Source organism: Erinaceus europaeus, chromosome 16 (assembly GCF_950295315.1).
Source record: "Erinaceus europaeus chromosome 16, mEriEur2.1, whole genome shotgun sequence".
Lineage (NCBI taxonomy): Eukaryota > Metazoa > Chordata > Mammalia > Eulipotyphla > Erinaceidae > Erinaceus > Erinaceus europaeus.
Genome location: NC_080177.1, coordinates 28,974,085 through 28,995,781, shown reverse-complemented (window position 1 = coordinate 28,995,781; position 21,697 = coordinate 28,974,085). Strand labels below are relative to the sequence as shown.

Sequence of the window (21,697 nt, the reverse complement as noted above, 5' to 3'; positions counted from 1 at the left end):
AATTATTAAACAAAGTACGTGAATTGAACTCTTTAACATCCTGCAGTGGCTCTAGGAAGTAAAATCTGTAACGATCCTTGTTTTAAAGATAACTGGAGGCATGCTGATACAAAGTTAGATGCCCAGGTTTATTCAACTAACTGGCGGGGCTGTGATCTGAATGCAATTAGTCTACTTCCAGGATTTGTGGGGTGTGTTTGTTTTTAATTGCCACCAGGGTTATCAGTGTGGCTGTGCCTACATAATGAATCCACCACTGCTGGCAGTTTTGTTTCTTTGTTTGTTTTTAAGACAGAGATAAATTGAGAGGGAAGGGGACATAGAGGGAAAGAAAGAGACACACTGCAGCACTTCTTTACCATTCATGAAGTTTCTCCCTGCAGGTGAGGATTGGGTGCTTGAACCTCATGTCCTCAAACATGGTAATGTGTGTGTTCTACTAGGTACACTACCACTGACACCCAGCATTTTTGTTTTTAACTGTTGTGTTATACCTTGTTTGGTTTGGTTGTATTTTTGCAACCAAGAGCACGGATAGTATTTACAAGTTGTTCCCCCCTACTTCTAACCTGTGTTTCTGAGACACTGTATATCAAAATGTATAATATATAACCCATGGAGAGAAAGTGCTTAATTTTTTTTGGTGGATAACACTTGTTCAAAACTAAAATTATGAATAGTAAAATGGCTTTTTATCTCCTAGACCATGCTAACAGAGATTGAGCACAAGGTTGCCTCCCTGTTGGAGAATTGCAAAGAACAAGGCCTGGGAGATAGTGGAGCCACACAACAAGAGGCTGAAGCACTTTCCTTGAAACTAAAAACAGTGAAGTGTAATTTGGAAAAAGTCCAGATGATGCTTCAGGAGAAGTACAGCGAGGACCAGGTAATAGATGGCTATATATAGACATGTGTGAGGTAGTCATACATAGTAGATTCATTCGAAAAGAACTCTTGGAGGCAACTGCAGAAGAATTTAAGTAAGAGTGAGTTATATCTCTTGAAACTATAAGGAATTCTTGCTCTGGCTTTGTTGCGGGTTTTATTTTGCTCAGCATTTCTCCATCTAGGTGATGGTTAGTGATGGTGTTGGTTTGGTTTAGGTTGGCTTGACTGGATTGATCATGCAGCCTATAAAGTCTGGTGTAAACTTTCTTCCGAAAGACAGGATGTATTTTAAAGGAATTTTGTAATTCCAGTCAAATGAAAAATAAAGCCTTTATAGATAAGATTAAAATGTTTTAAAATTTTTTATTATCTTTATTTATTGGATAGAAACAGCCAGAAATTGAGAGGGAAGGGAGTGATAGAGAGGGAGAGAGACAAGACACCTGCAGCCCTGCTTCACCACTCGTGAAGTTTCCCCCTGCAGGTGGGAACCAGGGGCTCGAACCTGGGTCTTTGTGCACTGTGACATGTGCGCTCAACCAGGTGCACCACCACCCAGCCCCCAGATAAGATTAAAAATTCACCTCAGTAACACAAACCCTGTTTCTGGAGTACTTTAGTTATTCATTTATAAATATTTATACATAATGATCAAAGTATCATGCAGCTAAATGTTTTTGTGACTTTAAAAGTTTTCTGTGTCTATCATTTTAGCTGTTTATTTTACAAGTAGGCAGCCTTGCTTACAAGGTGATGAATCTTACCTAGAGGGTCTATGCTTATAATGTATGATTAGCTGAAGATTCACAGACCTATGGTTCCTCCTTTCATCTTAATTTGCTCTTTCTTTTTAATTTTAATATTTATTTATTTTCCCTTTTGTTGCCCTTATTTTGATTTGCTCTTTTAAGAGAAATCTAACTGAATTTTAGACAGGGAAAGTGGCTCAGCAGGCAGAGTATATGCCTTGCAATCCTGAGGCCTCAGATTCAATCCCCAGCATTGCATATGACTGAGCAGTGCTTCAGTCTTTCTCTCTTTTTCATTAAAAAAAAAAAAAGTAAAGGCAAGCTCCCCCCTCCCCGGGTTATCACTGGGGCTCAGTGCCTACGCTTTGAATCCTCTGCTCCTGGAGCCCATTTTTTCCCTTTTGTTGATCATTGTTGCTGTTGTTATTATTGTTGTCATTGCTGTCATTACCGTTGGGTAGGACAGAGAGAAATGGAGAAAGGAGGGGAAGACAGAGGGGGAAAGAAAGATAGACACCTGCAGACCTGCTTCACCGCCTGTGAAGCGACTCTCCCCCCCCTCAGGTGGGGAGCCGGGGGCTTGGCTTGAACCGGGATTCTTACACCGGTCCTTGGGCTTCATGCCATGTGCGCTTAACCCACTGCGCTACCACCCAGCCCCCTAAAGGCAATTTTTTAATACAGGGAAAATTTGAATTCATGTGAATAACAATGTTTTGTTTTTTAGTAGTATTTTTCAAAATTCTAAGATAATAGGGGGATAATTCCACACCATCCCCATCCAGTGGAAACTGCAATAGTTCTCCCAAGGTCACAAATATGATTTGACTCTATATCTTTGGTTATTTTTTGTTCATTTTTTCTATGGCTCTGCCTTCACTTCCTTTCTAAGTCACATCTACACCTATTACTGCTTCTGAGGGTCCTTCCTTTTTACTCTTCTCTGTCAGGTAAGTGAAAATGCCTGACTTCTTGGTGTTTTCCAGTTTTCCACTTTCTTTGTAGTGATGGTATAAAACCAAAAATTCCTGAGACAAAAACTTCAAGTCATGGTGGAATTGGTTTCCCGAACCCTCTGGTCATCTTCCCCTAACATATCCCCCCTCTGCAGGCATGGGCCAAAATTCTTTTTGGAATGCAGAAGCAAGGAGTTCTGGCTCCTGTAATTGTTTCTCTGCTGGATATGGATGTTGGCAGGTTGATCCATCACCCCACCTGTTATATATATATATATATATATATATATATATATATATATATATATATATATATATATATATGTATATATATATGTATATGTATATATATAATTTTTTAGTTATCTTTATTTATTGGATAGAGACAGCTAGAAATCAAAAGGGATGGGAGTGATAGAAAGGGAGAGAGACAGAGAGACACCTGCAGCCCTGCTTCACCACTCATGAAGCTTTCCCCCTGTAGGTGGAGACCCGGGGCTCGAACCTGGTCCTTGCACATTGTAATACGTGCGCTTAACCAGGTGCGCCACTACCCAGGCCCCACCCCACCTGTTTCTATCATTTCCAAGAAGGGTAGACCTCTGGAGGGCTGAGATTCTGGGGCATGTTGGTGAGGTCATCTGGCCAGGGAGGTCAGGATGGAATCAGCAGCATCTATAACTTGGTGGCTGAAAGACAGTAAAATAGTAAGCAGGGCAAAATATTTAATAACCAGGAACCAAAGCATACAAATAAAGCAAATGAGATAGAGACCCTGGGGTGAAATGTTTGCTTGAGCTTACTAGTTAACATGGTTGTAGACTAGAAATATTGCCTGGGAGGGTAGAGCCAGAACATAACAATGTTTAAATGTGGTTTTTTTTAGTTTTTTCCTTAAATAAAAGAAGAGGAGTAGATTTCCTTTTCATAATCCACTGGCTGCATTAAATTGATGAAATAGTAAAATGGCCACTTCAGCAGCCTTGGTTCCAAGTTTAGTCCTCGGCATCACATAGGCCAGAGTGATGCTCTGGTTCTCTTTCTCTTATTATTTAACAAATAAGTATTTTTTTTAAAGGATGACTACTTCAAAAGTGGCAGTTTTGTTATGATATAATGGCCAGAAGGTGGTTCCCCTGCTAGGGCACATGCTTTGCTACACACACAGCTCTTGGATTCAAGTGTCACCATCACACGGAAGTGCCAATGGCATCAGAGAAAGCCCTGGTCTCTAGCTCTGTCTCTAAAAAATAGAATGAAAAGTCTGCCTGAGAGCAGTGAAGTCACACATAATAATAATGGTAAAGTTATGAAACCAATTAAATCAGTATGTAATTACAGGAAATAGCAAAGTAAGTATTCTATTTTACATTATGCTTTTCCATTATGTGCTGTCATTATTAGAATTGAAGGAAAATGAGTCATCTTTTAAAACAGTGTACCATCATTAATTTTTTTTTTTTTTTTTTTTTTACAGAATTCTGCCTTTCTAAAGAAATCTTCCGAGCATCAAAAAGTTTTCCAACTAGATAACCTTCCCGGATTTGAATCAGTTATAACTGAAAGGCCACAATTCAGCAGACAAAAAGATTTCCAACCACAGGTAATTTCAGTCCCTAACCATTCTAAGGATCAGAATATGACTTCCAGTTTGAATTTTCCATTTGTTATCGTCACATTATTTGGTGATAGGGTTAACTTTGGAAAGTCCTTTGTTAGGGTTTGGGGTATAATACCCAGCATCTTGTATATAGCTGTGCTACCGGTTGCTTCTGTTCTCCCTGGTCTAGGCTTTTGAGAGAGACAACATATCAAAGACAGCCTATGTATTAAAAAGACTCAGTCTGTGTTTTACGAAGTTCTAGACATATCATCAGTTTTTCGCCTCTCATATTAATTAAATAGTGGTTTATATGTTTACACTTTAATAGGATTGTACATAAATGCCACTCCCACCACCCAAAGACTGTGTCCCATCCCCCCCCACCCCCGCCTCCCCCCACCCCCCATGTTCAGCGGGGAAGCAATTACAGAAGCCAGACCTTCCACCCTCTGCAACCCACAACGACCCTGGATCCATGCTCCCAGAGAGATAGAGAATGGGAAGGCTATCAGGGGAGGGGATGGGATATGGAGATTGGGTTATGGGAATTGTGCGGAATTGTACCCCTCTTACTCTATGGTTTTGTTAATGTCTCCTTTCTTAAATAAAAATAAAGTAAAAAGAAAAGAAAAAAAAATGAAATTTCCATTTGGACTGAAGGCTGAACTGCTACTGGATTATTTTCTCATGTGACTGAGTGGTAGAAAATGTAATGTGTGGGCAGGAACTCAGAATTTTTGGTGTTTCCTGAGCCATCTGCTTTTGCTTTTCATCTGCTGCACTAACCTCACTCCTTTATTACCTTGCATCTTATGTAAATTGAACAAATATCTTCAGGGTAAATTTTATCTCTATAAACAAGACAATTTCTACAGCTGTTTCAAGATGTGTTCATCTGTTTGTGGTAGTTTTTCCTTTACGTAATGTATACTAAACAACAGTTGATCATTGTGTAAATGTCTTATATAGGATTTTGAGTAAATTTTGATTAAAAGTTCTCAAAATAAAAGTAGCCGGGGAGATGATTAATAGTGCTTGCATGCATGAGGCCCAAGATTCAGACTCTGGTGTCACATATGCTAGAATAGGCCTCTGACTCTGTCTGTCTCGTCACCTCTCTTATGAAAGAAATACGTTTTGTTTTTGGGTTTTTTTTTTGTTAAAAGGAACATGCAAGAAAGAGAAATGATTTATAAAGTAGTATACAATACACATCTCTCAAGAGAAGATGACCTTGGCCACTACTGTAAATTTTGATTGACCTATTTGTATCTCATTCAATTTTAGGTTCTGGAATTAAAACCAGTGGAACAGAAAGATTTGATCAAATTTATAGAATTTAAAACTCAGATATCATCTGTCAGGTAAAACAAATTTACACCGTTTTATAATTTGGAGAATCCATAATTTTATCTTTCCATGGGGAGGTTATATTTAAGGCAATGTCTCTTTTTAAATATTTTTTTAAATATGATTTGTTTATTTGTTATTGGATTGAGACAGAGAAATTGAGATGGGAGGGGGAGGTATAGAGGGAGAGAGACAGAGAGACACCTGCAACCCTGCTTCACCACTTGTAAGGCTTTCCTCTTGCAGGTGGGGACCAGGGGCTTGAACCTGCATCCTTACAGGCTGTAATATGTGTAGTTAATCAGGTGTGCCACTGCCTGACCCCAGCAATATCTCTTATGATCTTAGAAAAGCATTAAAAAACAGAAATGTCTGTATTCTTCCCAATCAGTTTAGTAATATCTCTTGGCATGAAAAATAGTGTATCATTAAAGATAACTTATAAAACATTGTCTGAATATAATACAGAGTTTTATATATTCATTATTCTTTTCATCTTTTGTTTTCCCTTACAAGCAATAAGGAATCTAAGCCTGAAATTGACAATCCAGACTTAGCCTTAGCAACCCGAGGCCAAAGTGGAGATAAGTGGCAGTATTTACATAATGAACTTTCATCAAAAATAACTCCATCTCCCCCACAGCTTGTGGAGACTCAGGTCGGTTTGCATGTGCCTGTTTACCTTTGAGAATCCAGTGTTTTTTAAAATCACTTAAAGGACAATATATTTTCAGAAAGCAGGCATGCCCAGAAAGCTTTTCGCTCACTAATGCCTTTTCACCCTCCTGGGTTTCCAGGAGCTAAAAGGTGTCTACCTTTTAGCTTCTTGTAGCGCCCTGGGCTTCTTTCTGTCTTCTTGGCTCTCACTACATCCTGTGCCTGTTTGTCTGTTTTCTGCCCTGAATGGAGAAACCACATTTCTCCGGTTCACATTTGATTATCTGGTACAGTATCTGAACCATCATAAGGTATCAGTTACTATATGTTGGGGGGAATAAAGGGTATGTAAAACAATAGAATGCTACATAGGTGTCAATTCACTCATCAAAATGGTGTTTGGAATCTGCAGTATGCTGGCTTCTGTGCCAAAGGTATTCCTACCTTGTCATTAACATTACATGGTTTATTCATTCTGTGCCAACTTCTGCTGGATTTCTTTTCAAACAGGGAGCCTATGAGCAGAATAATTACTTATTGCAATCCAGTTTCTGCCTTCAACTTTGCACAGATACTGCCTGTTTCAATGTTTTCCCAATTGCCTAATTTGGTTGAAACATTTCAATTATTTTCTGCTGAGAACCTTATTTGTTCAACTTAAGTGGTAGAGTTCCAGTCTTGGTTTTTCCTTTTTGAACATACATATTACATATTCTCTCTCCCTCTGTCTCTTTCTCCCCCCTTTCCAACAGAGTTATCAGTGGGGCTCAGTGGACTCTGAATCCACTGCTCCTAGTGGCCATTTTCCCCCCTTCTTTCTTCCTTTTTTTTTTCTTCTATTTTATTTGAAAGCACAGAGAAATTGAGAGGGGAAGGGAGAAAGATAGAGATAGATAGATAGATAGGCCTGCAAAAACTGCTTCACCACTAGTGAAGTGTGTGTGTGTGTGTGTGTGTGTGTGTGTGTGTGTGTGTGTGTCCCCACAGACGGGGAGCAGGGACTCGATCCTAGGTCCTTGGGCATGATAATACACGCACTTAATGTGGGACACCACTGGCTCCCTATACCATATATTCTCTTTCCAAGGGTGAAATGCCATTAGTATTTACTTGTGCAACTAGCATATTTGCTACCCTGCTCCCCTTCTTTTCAGAAGGTACTTTTCTACCTTGATAAAAAGTGAACCCTGAGCCATTCTCCCTTTTGAATCTATAACTCATTTTTTTCAGGGCTTAGTAGTGATTTTACTCTATATCCTCTCATTTTTTTCTGAATGGATCCTTAGTGTCTTAAGTAAAATCTGTTATGTCTTTTCAAGATTTTAGATGTTATATATATGTATGTATGTATGTATTATGGAAGGTAGATAAACATATGTACCCAAAAAGGTTAACTCGGAAGATAACATTCAAAGGCATTTTTGATGTTTTGTCTTACTATCTATAGCATCAGAAACTATATATAATAGAATTTCCCTTTTCCAAAAAGGTTGCCACAAATATGAGGACTCTACCAAGTGTGAGTGTGTATAACTTTAGATACCCAACAACTGAAGAACTGAAAATATACACCACCCTTCTTGAAGACCTGCGTCAAGAAGCAAATAATCTTCAGACACAGGTAACAGCTGCTTTTTATTTTTCCTTATTGCAATAACAAAAGGGAGGGGAAATAAGATTATCAATACAAATTAGTTATCTTTTATTTTATTGAACAAATAATAGATCATATCATGGCATGGGCCCTAGGCTTCCAAGTGGAATTAATTTCTCTTGCCATCTCTGGGATATTTGGTAATAAGTGGCCTAGGGGATTTTGTGTAAAGGCATCCAAATTGAGTTTGGATGAGCAGAAACCAGCACAGGTAGTACTGGTGATCTGATATTAGCAGGATGAGGAGAGAAGGGAGTACTGGCAAGGATTCTACCTTAAGCAGACTCGATGCTAAAATGGCTTGCTGGGTCATGTTAAGTGTCATCAGAGAAGACAGCTAAAGACAGAGCTCAAGTCTGGGGCAATGGTAACCAGATTTGTGTGCTCCTAAATCACTTGTGCCTGGTCAGGACTTCAAGGTGATTATCAGTACAGAAAAAGAGGTGGGGAGTCGGGCTGTAGCGCAGTTGGTTAAGCGCAGGTGGCGCAAAGCACAAGGACCGGCATAAGGATCCCGGTTCGAACCCTGGCTCCCCACCTGCAGGGGAGTCGCTTCACTGGCGGTGAAGCAGGTCTGCAGGTGTCTATCTTTCTCTCCTCCTCTCTGTCTTCCCCTCCTCTCTCCATTTCTCTCTGTCCTATCCAACAACGACAACAACAATAATAACTACAACAATAAAACAACAAGGGCAACAAAAGGGAATAAATAAGTAAAAAATAAATATTAAAAAAAAAAGAAAAAGAAAAAGAGGTGGGCCCAGTAGCCTAGACTAACACAGGCCTGTTGCTTCCAACCTTACCAGAGTACTGTTGCACAGTCCTAGAAGTCCTCAGGAGTTACATGCTTAAAAAACTTATCTTAATTCTATCAACCTGTAGATTACACTCCTAACTTCCTCCTGCTCCACAGTCTATTACTATCTTTTTATTTATTTGTTTATTCCCTTTTGCTGCCCTTGTTGTAGTTATTATTGTTGTTGTTATTGATGTCGTTGTTGTTGGATAGGACAGCGAGAAATGGAGAGAGGAGGGGAAGACAGAGAGGGAGAGAGAAAGATAGACACCTGCAGACCTGTTTCACTGCTTGTGAAGCAACTCCCCTGCAGGTGAGGAGCCAGAGGCTCAAACTGGGATCCTTAGGCTGGTCCTTGTGCTTTGTGTCACATGCGCTTAACCCGCTGCGCTACTGCCCGACTCCCTATTGCTATCTTTAAGGTCTTATACAGTTTTCTATTCAACCCCTTTGAGATTTTTTTTTTTCCCTCAAGAAAAATGTACCATTTTACCACTGCAACTGCTTTTACATTCAGACAGAAAGACAGAGGGGAAGAAACAGACAGAGAAGGAGAGATACTAATACTTGAGCACTTCCCAGGTGGTACTGGGGCTCAAACCTGGACCATGCACATGTGGACCTACCCAGTGAATTATCTCATCTATCAGTCTGCCCCCACCTCTCTACCACCACCTCCTGAGATTCTTGACTAAGTTTTCTTTACTTGGTTTAATTAACCCACTTCTACCTGCATGAATATGTAGGAAATGGAGAACAGTAGGAACAGTGATAGTATTATTTTCCTGAAACCATGTTTTCACCTGGATAGCCCAGCTAAGAATGTTCTTCATCTCATGACTTGCTTTTTAATTCCATTCAATAGTCAATTAAATAATGTTAAATTTCTTACATTTGTTTCTCTTGAAATTGACAGCTGAATTTTCCTTATTTATTTTGCTGCCTACTTCACAAAGTGTCTGGAATGACTTGATTTTTAAAAAATATTTTATTTATTTATTCCCTTTTGTTGCCCTTGTTGTTTTATTGTTGTTATTGTTATTGGTGTCATTGTTGTTGGATGGGACAGAGAGAAATGGAGAGAGGAGGGGAAGACAGAGAGGGGGAGAGAAAGATAGACACCTGCAGACCTGCTTCACCGCTTGTGAAGCGTGTCCCCTGCAGGTAGGGAGCTGGGGGCTTGAACCAGAATCCTTACGCCAGTCCTTGGGCTTTGCACCACCCGCGCTTAACCCACTGTACTACTGCCCGACTCCCTATTTTATTTTTTATTTTTTTATTTTTTTTATGTCTCATAATTTCTTTTTTTTAATAATTTATTTCTTTATTGGGGAATTAATGTTTTACATTCAGCAGTAAATACAATAGTTTGTACATGCATAACATTCCCCAGATTCCCATTTAACAATACAACCCCCACTATGTCATTCATCATCTTTCATGGACCTGTATTCTCCCCACCCACCCCAGAGTCTTTTACTTTGGTGTAATACTCCAATTTCATTTCAGGTTCGACTTGTGTTTTCTTTTCTAATCTTGTTTTTCAACTTCGGGCTGAGAGTAAGATCATCCCATATTCATCCTTCTGTTTCTGACTTATTTCACTCAACATGATTTTTTCAAGGTCCATCCAAGATTGGCTGAAAACGGTGAAGTCACCATTTTTTACAGCTGAGTAGTATTCCATTGTGTATATATACCACAACTTGCTCAGCCACTCATCTGTTGTTGGACACCTGGGTTGCTTCCAGGTTTTGGCTATTACAAATTGTGCTGCCAAGAACATATGTGTACACAGATCTTTTTGGATGGATGTGTTGAGTTCCTTAGGATATATCCCCAGGAGAGGAATTGCAGGGTCATAGGGTAGGTCCATTTCTAACCTTCTGAGAGTTCTCCAGACTGTTCTCCACAGAGGTTGGACCAATTGACATTCCCACCAGCAGTGCAGGAGGGTTCCTTTGAACCCACACCCTCTCCAGCATTGGCTGCTGTTACCTTTTCTGATGTATGACATTCTCACAGGAGTGAAGTGATATCTCATTGTTGTCTTGATTTGCATTTCTCTGACAATCAGAGACTTGGAGCATTTTTTCATGTGTTTCTCGGCCTTTTGGATCTCTTCTGTGGTGAATATTCTGTCCAAGTCCCCCCCCATTTTTGGATGGGGTTATTTGTTGTCTTGTTGTTGAGTCTGGCAAGCTCTTTATATATGTTGTTTATTAAACTCTTATCTGATGTATGGCATGTAAAGATCTTCTCCCATTCTGTGAGGGGTCTCTTGGTTTGGGTAGTGGTTTCTTTTGCTGTGAAGAAGCTTTTTAATTTGATGTAGTCCCATAGGTTTATACTTGCCTTAGTCTTCCTTGTAATTGGATTCGTTTCATTGAAAATGTCTTTAAAATTTATGTGGAAAAAAGTTCTGCCAATATTTTCCTCTAAGTATCTGATAGTTTCTGGTCTAATAGGAATGATCCTATTTGAATAGGCTTTATTCAAATACACATTTGAATAAAATGTGTATTCCAGTTTCTTGGGATGAATGACTCTGAAAATGTCCAATAGTTCTAGTTTATCTATCTCTTCATTTAGCTCCCTTATGTCTTTACTGATTTTCTTCCTGGATGATCTGTCAAGTTGAGATAGTGGGGTGTTGAAGTCCCCTACTATGATTGTGTTACTGTTAATATATTGCTGTAGCTCTTTCAGTAGAAGTTTGATGTATTTAGATGGCTTCTCATTGGGTGCATAGATGTTAATAGTTGTTAGGTCCTCTTGATTGACTGATCCTCTGAGCATTAAGTAGTGTCCATTCCTATCTTTTTTAATCTTATCTATTTTAAAGTCTATCATGTCAGATATGAGAATAGCTGTTCCTGCCCTTTTTTGTGGGCCATTGGCTTGTATGATAGTTTTCCATCCTTTCACTTTAAGTCTGTGTTTGTCTTGTTGAGTTAGGTGAGTTTCCTGTAGACAACATATTGTTGGGTTGTGTTTTCTGATCCATCTTCCTACTCTGTGTCTTTAAATAGGTGAATTCAGGCCATTGACATTTATTGATATCAAAGACTGAAGATATTTTAACGCCATTCTTGAAGAGTTTTAGAGTGTTTTGATATATGTCCTATTTGTGGTGGTCTGGTTGTTTATAGGAGACCTTTCAGAACTTCTTTCAGGGCAGGCTTGGTGATGGTTGCTTCCTTCAACTGTTGCTTGTCTGAGAAGGTTTTGATGCTTCCATCTAGTCTGAATGACAGTCTAGCAGGATATAGTATTCTTGGCTGAAAGCCTTTCTCATTGAGCACTCGATAGATATCTTGCCATTCTCTTCTGGCCTGTAGTGTTTGTATGGAGAAGTCTGCTGCTAATCTTATTGGTTTGCCTTTATAGGTGACTCTTTGTTTTTCTCTTGCAGCCTTGAGGATCCTTTCTTTATCCTTATTCCTTTCCATTCTAAGTATGACATGTCTTGGTGTCTTTAGGTCTGGGTTAATTCTGTTTGGGACCCTCTGGGCTTCTTGAATCTTTATGTCTTTGGTGTTGTCTAGACTAGAGAAATTTTCAGCTATTATGGCCTGGAGAATGCTTTCTTCCTCTCCTTCTCTTTCTTCCTCTGGTAAGCCAATAATGCGTATATTGTTTCTTTTGAAGTCATCCCATAGGACTCTGTTGTTGTTTTCAGCATCTCTTAATCTCTTTTTGAGATCTCTTACTTCTTTTTTAGTTGTCTCTAATTCATCCTCAATCTTGCTAATTCTGTCTTTAGCCTCATAGATTCTATTCTCTCTGCCCTCTACTGCTTTCTGGAGTTCATCTATTTTGTTGCCCTGCTCTGATACTGTTTTAGCTTGTTCAGCTAGTTGCCTTCTTAGCTCAGCGATTTCAGCTTTCAGCTCTCTAATAACCATGAGATAATTAGAATTTTCTTCCATATTCTCATTTGTTGTTCCTGCATTTCTGATTACAATTTTTTCAAATTCTTTACTCACTCCCGTTATTATTTCTTTAACTAATGTTTGGATGTTGAACTCGTTGTTTTGTGCTTCACCCTCTGGAGGACTTTTAGCTGGACTTTTGTCCTGGTTCGAGTCTCCAATATTTTTTCTTGTTGTTTTAACCATTTTATATATTATGTTATGAGTTCCCTTTATCAGTACTTTTCAAATTATTGATCACTATTGCCTGGACTGACTTGTGTCTAAGTAATTTAATTAAAGGGTTTACCGTGGTAGAAGTTAACAGTTTTTTCAATCCCTGAGTTGGAGCTCAGTGGTGTAAAAGCCTCTTTTTTTTTTTCCTTCCCTATAGGCTATGGGAGCCTGAGGGCTTTTAAACTGTCAATAGGCTTCTTAGCTTTATCACTGACTCCTGACCAAGAGATAAAGCAGGGTGTGGCAGAGATAATCCAGTGGTTATGCAAAGAGACTTTCACAGCCCCTCAGCTATGCCACCGAGGTATAGGTCTTCTCCTGAGTTTCCCGGTTAGATCTCTGTGCCCTGGTGTCCCTCCCTGTTGCTGCTCCAGATTCTGAGGGTAGTAGCAATGGAGACTCTGAGTTGCACTTGGTGAGTCTCTGGGGAGTCCTTTCCTCCCTTCAGCTGTCCCCTTGTTGTGGAGCAGACTGGAGGTGGTGTCTCCACTGATAAACTGTTGAACTGTTAGGAGTCACTTAATCTCTCCTTAGGCCCCTCTCTCCTCTCTGTCACCAGCCACGCGTATTTGTACTCACGGGTGATTTACTGGGTTCCTGTGGTCATTCTAGTCCTGTCTTGTTTCGGTCCGGGTGGTCTCCTTTGGTATTCCTAGTTGATCCGGGAGAGGAGAGGAGAGGAGAGAAAGCGATCTGCTGCTTGTAGCTCCGCCTCCAGAACAGGAAGTCTATTTTATTTATTTTTAATGAGATACAGAGATACCAGAACACTGCTCAGCTATGGCTTATGGAGGTGCTAGGGATTGAACCTGGGACTCTAGAGCCTCAGGCATTAGAGTCTTTTGCATAACCAGTAAGCTGTCTTCCCATCCCTGGAATGACTTGTTCCTCAAAAGTAAGCCATACTGGAAACCTGGCAAAATGTACGTTTAGGAACACAAAGTTATCTGGGCTGGCAAAATAACTCAGTATTCTACTTTTGAAGGAAGCTTTTATGCTATGGTCTCTTTCACTCTCTCTTTAAAAAATAATAAAAGCAAGAAGGGCTGAGAAGATAGCAAAATGGTTATACAAAAAGACTTTCATATCTGGGGTTCTGAGGTCCCATGTTCAATCACCAGCACCACCATAAGCCAGAGCTGAGCAGTGCTTTGGTTTAAACAAATAAGGATGGAGTGGGGTGGAGATAGCAGCATAATTATCAAAAGAGACTCTCATGCCTGTGGCTCCAAAATCTCAGGTTCAAGCCCCAACATCATCATAAGCCAGAGCTGAACAGTGGTCTGGTAAAAATAACAAGTATCTTACTAAGTAAATCTTTGTAACTTTAGTATCCAAAATTAAAATCCTAAAATAAAGAAACAAAAGCAAAGAATCTGACTTTTTTCTCCCTCTCTTGATTTAGGAAAACATGACAGAAGAAACATATTTAAACTTGGATAAAAAATTATTTGAACTATTCCTGACCCTCACCCAGTGTCTTGGCAGTGTAGAAGAGATGCTACAGACACCAGAGCTCTTCAGAGAGGATGTCTGTGCCCAGCAGGTCCATTACGAGGTAAGTAACTTCCAACAGGATCATGTATTGGCCATCACACAGGTCCCTAAGTAAGCCAGAGCTGAGGTCACCTAAGACCAGCACTCACTCACTCTTTTTTTTTTTTTTTTTTTTTTTTCTCTCTGCATGCTGCAGACGCTGGCTCTGGAGTTGAAAAAACTCTTCTTTGCTCTAAGTGACAGAAAGGATGATCTTTTGAAAGCCATGTTCTGGCCTGGAAAAACCACCACCCTGTTCCCTGGCTGTGTGGATAACCTCCAAGTTTACTTGGAGCACACCCAGGCCACTGCTGCCTCCAGAAGCAAGTCCCTGAAAGCGGGTCTCGACTATAAGCGCAGTTATCAGGTAGGGGCCTGGCACAGGGCCCACTTTGGCATTATTGAGGGTACAGCCTGCACCTCTTGTTTCCCTTGTTTCCACTGGGTATTTGTTAATAGAAATTGCTAAGGAACGTGATGAGACATTCAGTGGAGATTTTTTAATTAATTCTGCTGCTGGAGTCTATCTAAATGGGAAGCTAGTTTACACAATTTCAGGAATGAATTTGTTAGGATAAAGTATTGTTTCTCTCCTGTATTACAGTCAGTCATTTAGTAAGCATGTCTTTCTTTTTCTCCTCCCCCACCCCTTTGGCTTTCTTTTTTCCCTTCCTTCCTCCCCCTCTTCCTCCTCCTTCTTTATTTATTTTTTTTTTGATAGAAGGTGAGAGAGAAATAGAGACAGAGAATAGAAGCACCTACAGTGCTGCTTGTAAAGCTTCCCTCTGCAGAACTTGAAGCATGTTGTCATGCATGGCCATGTATGTGCTCACCAAGTACTTTGTCACCTGGCTCTTTGTCACCTGTTGTGCTCTTTTTAGGTAAAAGGAAACCATTAAAATGTCTGCGCAGAGGAAATGGCAATCTGTGTGTTTTGGGTAGAATCATCTGGTAGTTATCTAAGTGGATTAGAAGACATTTGAGACAGGGAGATTAGTTAGGAAACTGTTAGACTCGTATGAAAGAAATTAAGCATACCACTTATGGGACTTGGCCATAAAATCAAACCTGAATTGAAACAAGCCTCTAGAACCCTAGTAAAATACTCACATAGGTAGTAGAATGGCTGCACAGTTAGTGTATAGTTAGCCAACTCTAGACAGAGGGAAGCTGTACTGAGAAAAATGGCCCAACTGGGCAGTGGCAGGCACATTACCATGTATGAGGACCCGGGTTCAAGCTCCAGGCCCCCATCTGCAGGAGGAAAGCTTCATGAGTGGCAATGTAGAATTCAGATGTTTCTATTTCTCCCTTGCTCCCCTTCTTCCTCTATATTTCTCTGAATCTTTTGGTTAAAACAACAAGAAAAATGGCCTCTGGGAGAGGTGGCGTCATTGTAAAGGCACTGGACCCCAGTAGCAGAGAAAAGAGAAAGAGGAGTGACCCATGATTTGTACCCTCCCCTTAGATCCAAGAAATAAAAGAGAATTGAATGGGAGGACGTTCCAGAAAATATCACCCAATCCAGTCAACCTATATGACCTCACTTAGATCCCAAAGAAACAAAGAAAGAATTGTAAGCAATTAGAGAAATGTGAGCCTGTCTAGATAGTTAATAATAATGAATTACCACTGATTTATAGTGTTTTATATATTTATTTATTTATTTTAGATATAGAGAGAGATATTGAGTAGGGAGAGAGAAAAAAATGAGAGAGACTTGCAGAACTGTTGCATAGTTTGTGAAGCTTCCTCCCTGACGGCAGAGAATGGGGCCTTAAACCTGGATCTTTGCACACTACAATGTGTGCATTCAGCCAGGGGTCCACCTCCTTGCCCCTGATTTATCATATTTATTACACTAATTCAAGGACAACTACATTTTAAAAGGTAAAAATAAGGGGACTAAGTGAGTTTCCCATTGCTTCCTGCTTATTATTATTTTTATTTCCTATTTACTTCCAGAATGAAATAAAGAGATTATATGATCAACTAATTAAGAATAAAGCATCTTTACAACAGTCTTTGAATGAAATTAGTAGCCAGAATATTGATGAACAACTACAGGTAACCAAGTCAAATAACTTAAGCTGACCTAACCTTGATCAAATACTCTTGTTTGTACGTTGTGCTTCTGTATACAGAATATATAAATAAAAGTAAAAACTTTACATTGACCTTTAAAAATGATATGTAAACTAACAAAAAGTTGTCATCTGTTAACTGGAAAGACATTTTCCTGTGTTGGGAAATGAATCTTTTCCTCTAGCTATAGCAGTGCTGACCAGTTGGGCTTCTTTAGAATAATTTGCCTCTATATCAGAATTTGAAACATAAATATTCTAGTCAGCTACAATTTTATGTCATTCATTCAGCTTGAATTAATTGAGCACCTACTTCAGGTACTGATTTAGTATATCCTGAGGAATAGAAATAAGTGCATAAAGATATAATAAATATTCAAAAGTGGTGGCCAGATGGTAGTGCAGCGGGTTAAGTGGACATGGCATGAAGCACAAGGACCAGCATAAGGATCCCGGTTCGAGCTCCCAGCTCCCCACCTGCAGGGGGGTAACTTCACAGGCGGTGAAGCAAGTCTGCAGGTGTCTGTCTTTCTCTCCTCTCTCGATTTCTCTTTGTCCTATCCAATAATGACATCCGTAACAACAACAATGCTAAACAGCAAGGGCAACAAAAGGGGAAAAAAATAGCCTCCAGCAGCAGTGGATTCATGGTGCAGGCACCAAGCCCCAGCAATAACCCTTGAGGCTATATATATATATATACATATATATATATATATATATATATGTATATATATTCAAAAGTGAATTTGGTAGTACTTCTTGAATTAAAAACACTAATTAGCCCAAAACATTGAGAAACAGGCTGTTTATTAAAGTGGTGTGACGCCTTAACAGTGAGATCATATGTATTTGTCTTAAAAGACCCAGATGCATATGTACTGATGTGAAGAAATAGTAAGTGAGAGATGCAAGCTGCAGAGTAATCTATGTAGTTCAGTGAGTCTGAAGATATGCATAGACAGCTCTTCAGATACATGCTTAGGACATGGCATTGTAGTTGTTTGGGGAGAATTGGAGATGAAGGGAGGACAACAAGACTTTAATTTTCCCCTTATTTCTTTCCTGTGTCACTTATTATCTTTTCTATTTTTAAAAAATATTTATTCCCTTTTGTTGCCTTTGATGTTTTATTGTTGTATTTATTAATGTCATTGTTGTTGGATAGGACAGAGAGAAATGGAGAGAGGGGGAGAGAAAGATAGACACCTGCAGACCTGCTTCACCACTTATGAAGTAACCACCCTGCAGGTGGGGAGCCAAGAGCTCAAAGTGGGATCCTTATGCTGGTCCTTGTGCTTTGCGCCATGTGTGCTTAACCTGCTGCGCTATCGCCCAGCTCCCCTGTAGCACTTAATTATTTAAGAGTTTCATTTTCTGGTATCGTCTCTCATTTTAGAAAGCAGATGCACATACAATGGAGCTACAGAATTCTGAGAGCCGAGTGGCAAAGCTGAGAGATGAAGGGGAAAGGCTTCATTTACCTTATGTTTTACTCCAAGACGTTTACAAATTAGAGGTAAGTCTGAGCAGAAAACATTCAGTCCATGAGTAACTATAATCCTAAAGAATAAAGCATTTCTCTTTCACCAAAGCAGTTTGGATTTATTCTTCATGCTGAATTATTTTTGTGGTCAAGTGGAAATGTTGGTGCATACCTACTGTTTCTTTTCAGGATGTACTGGACAGTATGTGGGAAATCCTGAGAGCCTGGTACACAGAACTCAGCAGCCCTTTCATCACTCAGAGCCAGAAAGATGCACTGTTGCAGGGCTTGGCGGAACTTGTGGTCACTGGGAAGGAAAAGCTTGCTCACGATCTCTTACAACAAACCAAAAGTAAAAGTGCTTTACAGACTGAAATACAAAATCACAAGGTAAAATGCAAGGATCAGATCATCTTTCTTTAGTTTTTCAGTTTGCTGGTTGTAAGTAGAGAACATCTATTTCTTCTTTGATAAAATGTATACTCTTCATTCATCTTATCAACAAAAATTGATTAGAGTGTTCACTATGTACCAAAAACTGTACTAAACTCTAAGGATATGATTCTGAGTGGAAAGAAGCACATTTCATTCTTTTATGGTATTTTTAAGTTGAATCCATTGGGGAGATTTTTATCACAAACTCATTCAAATAGATTTAAAGTTAAAATTTGGATCCATGCTTGGAAAGCATTTAGTAAGGGAAATTTAATTTCCTGAGAGCTGAGATCAAAAGGAATACATAAATGTCTACAAATATACAGTAAATTAAGTTATGGTGATAAAAAAAAAACCTCAGTAAACATAGTTCCCACCCCCCATCCCCCACCTCCCCACTGTAATCTAAATCTTTGTTAACTAGACCTTGGTCTAGGAAAAATAAGAAGGTAGATATTGCATAAATGACAGAGGGGAAAAATAAATATTAATTCAGATCTCCAGTGTGCTAGGCACAATTGCTAGATGCTTTCATAAACACACTTTCATGTGTCCATTTTCAAGGAAAAGGAGAAGGATTTCACATAATACAAGGTCCCTCCAAATAACTAGAAGGGCAACAAAAATAAATGGAGAAAAACTACATGAAGGCAAGCCTTCCTCTCTAAAGGTTCTTAAACCTGTTCTGGGAGCTCTTACTAACTCAGATCCCAGTAGACCCTATCAACAAATTCCCTTTATGTAACCATTTTGTTGCATAGAAGTTAGAGCCAAAGTTTAGAAACCCTGGGTGCTGATTTTGCAGACTTACTGGGCTTAAACATCTACCCACCCAATTTAGTTGTCTTGAATTTAACCACATCCGTTTTTTACCTTTTTATGAAGTTTTTTAAAAAATTCAGAATATCTGACTAATATCACACTGAAAATGAACTTAGTTATTAATGTTTGCACTTTGACATAGACTAGTGAAAATATTACGTAGGGTGACTTTTCTGAAATGCCACTTGTCTTCAGAGGCAATCAGTTTTCTTTTTCTTTCTTTTTCCTCATATGTTTAGCTTTTCCTGGCTGTCTTGGAGTTTTAAACTAAAAAGTAGAAATAATTGTATATAAGTGTAGGTAACTCTGTTTTAAGGTGTTTTTGGTAATTAAAAAAAATAAATATTGAAACTTTTCCAATTTACAGCTCTTTTTCCAGAAACTTGTTGCTGACATGTTGTTAATCCAAACCTACTCCAACAAAATGCTTCCTTCCTTATTGCAAAAGAAAGAGACACTGTGGGCAGAACAAGTAAAAGAAGTTAAGTTACTAGAAGAAAGATCACTTCATTGTGGAATAAAGCTGCAGAGTTTGTTGCAGGTACTCACTGCATAAACTTTGTTCCTAAATGGCCACTTCCAGCTTTCACTGCCATGAGGAGTCAAACCTAAGTATCTAGTTATCATTATGCAATGCTTAAGTGAAACTAACAAAGTAATATGGAGCTATGTTCCAGTTCTCAATACTACTCCCTGAATAAAATACTAGCTGCCATTTCTCATGTGTAAGTTAGGGTGTACAGCATGTCTGCCTCTTGGGTTTGTATATGGACAAATAAAAACAATGGCATTTACTATCTTGAATGTGATCATTTAGATGAAACAGTTAGTAGTCCAGAGACTATGCCTCACAAAGAGGACAGACACAAATGTTCTGTTGCTGAAATAGACTCATGAAATCTTGCCCCATTCAAAAAAATTTTTTGTTTTGATTTGTTTTTTGCCTCCAGGTTTTGCCTCCAGGGTTATCACTAGGGTTCAGTGCCAACACTACAAATTCACTGCTCCTGGAGGCCATTTTTTTTCCATTTTATTGAATAGGACTGTGAAAAATTTAGAGAGGAGGGGGAGATAGAGGGTGTGAAAGAGAGACACCTGCAGACCTGCTTCACCACTTGTAAAGCGCCCTCCCTGTAGGTGGGGAGTTGGGGGCTAGAAGCAGGATCCTTGTGCAGGTCCTTGCACTTAGTGTTATGTGCACTTGACCAGGTACATAAAGTACTTCCTTAGTTTTTATATCTTTCCTTTATCTTTTAAAAAATTGAATTTTAGCACATGAAGGACATAAAAAGCAATGGGAATGTTCAGCTGTATAATGTGATAATATGATATGATGGTGTTATTTTATACTAGCAACATTAACTTTGTAAGCAGTGTGCCAAATTGTTAATTATCATAACATTTCATGGTATTAAAAGAAAGATCCCATGAGTCTAATGAGTGCACCTCAGAGCAAGTGAGCCACTATTCTAATAGCTACGAGAACTAGTATGTTTGTTTTACAATCGATAGTATTGTTGTCAATGAATGAACTGTAGAGTATGCAGACAACTTCAATGGAAACAAAACTATGCTGAGTAGTGGTACCACTGAGAAATTGTAAACTCACATTCTTCAAACAGTTCATAGTAGGATAGTGTTGGATGGATCTGACATTGAAGATGTAGTCTAAAAAAAAGAGCTTCTGGGGCTCCGCAAGTAGCGCCAGGTTAAGCACGTATAGTGTAAAGTGCGAGGACTGGCACTCCTGGTTCGAGCCCCAGCTACCCACCTGTAGGCAGGTTGCTTCGCAAGCAGTGGAGCAGGTCTGCAGGTGTCTATCTTTCTCTCTTCTCTGTCTTCCTGTCCTCACTCAGTTTCTCTCTGTCCTATCCAACAACAGCAGAAACAACAACAATAACAGTAACAACAATGGAAAAAATGGCTGCCAGGAGCAATGGATTCAAAGTGTAGGCACCAAGTCCCAGTGATAACCCTGGAGGGGGAAAAAAAAAAAAAGGTTTCTAAAGAATAAGATAAAGACTATCATTGTCAGGTTTCTGCAAATGTATATGTGCTAAGAGTTCCATTTTTTTTTCCCTCCAGGGTTATTGCTGGGCTCGGTGCCTGCACCATGAATCCACCGCTCCTGGAGGCCATCCCCCCCCCTTTTTTTTTGTTGTTGCCGCCCTAGTTGTTGCAGACTCGTTGTGGTTATTATTGCCATTGTTGACGTTGCTTTGTTGTTGGATAGGACAGAGAGAAATGGAGAGAGGAGGGGAAGACAGAGAGAGAGGGGGAGAGAAAGACACCTGCAGACCTGCTTCACCGCCCGTGAAGCGACTCCCCTGCAGGTGGGGAGCCGGGGGCTCGAACCGGGATGCTTACGCCGGTCCCTGCGCTTTGCGCTACATGTGCTTAACCCACTGCACCACCGCCCGACCCCCAAGAGTTCCATTTTAACATAGTCATATTAATTCATACTGTATTTGAGAAGACACATGGTGATGCCAATTGGATTTTTTAAAATTTTGTTTATAAAAAGGAAACACTG

General features: G+C 39.5%; 1 protein-coding gene across 12 annotated transcripts in view; it reads left to right on the top strand.

The window, feature by feature from the left end:
• SYNE2 (spectrin repeat containing nuclear envelope protein 2) overlaps positions 1-21,697 on the top strand; it is a 429,917-nt gene that overhangs the window by 302,108 nt on the left and 106,112 nt on the right. For all 12 annotated transcript variants that reach the window (XM_060174850.1, XM_060174845.1, XM_060174844.1 and 9 more), the window contains 11 exons: positions 704-886; positions 4,071-4,196; positions 5,484-5,560; positions 6,063-6,204; positions 7,693-7,824; positions 14,207-14,359; positions 14,495-14,704; positions 16,303-16,404; positions 17,821-17,940; positions 18,097-18,297; positions 19,532-19,705. In XM_060174850.1, the coding sequence (XP_060030833.1) occupies positions 704-886; positions 4,071-4,196; positions 5,484-5,560; positions 6,063-6,204; positions 7,693-7,824; positions 14,207-14,359; positions 14,495-14,704; positions 16,303-16,404; positions 17,821-17,940; positions 18,097-18,297; positions 19,532-19,705 (1,620 nt within the window). The remainder of the gene's footprint in view (positions 1-703; positions 887-4,070; positions 4,197-5,483; positions 5,561-6,062; positions 6,205-7,692; positions 7,825-14,206; positions 14,360-14,494; positions 14,705-16,302; positions 16,405-17,820; positions 17,941-18,096; positions 18,298-19,531; positions 19,706-21,697) is intronic.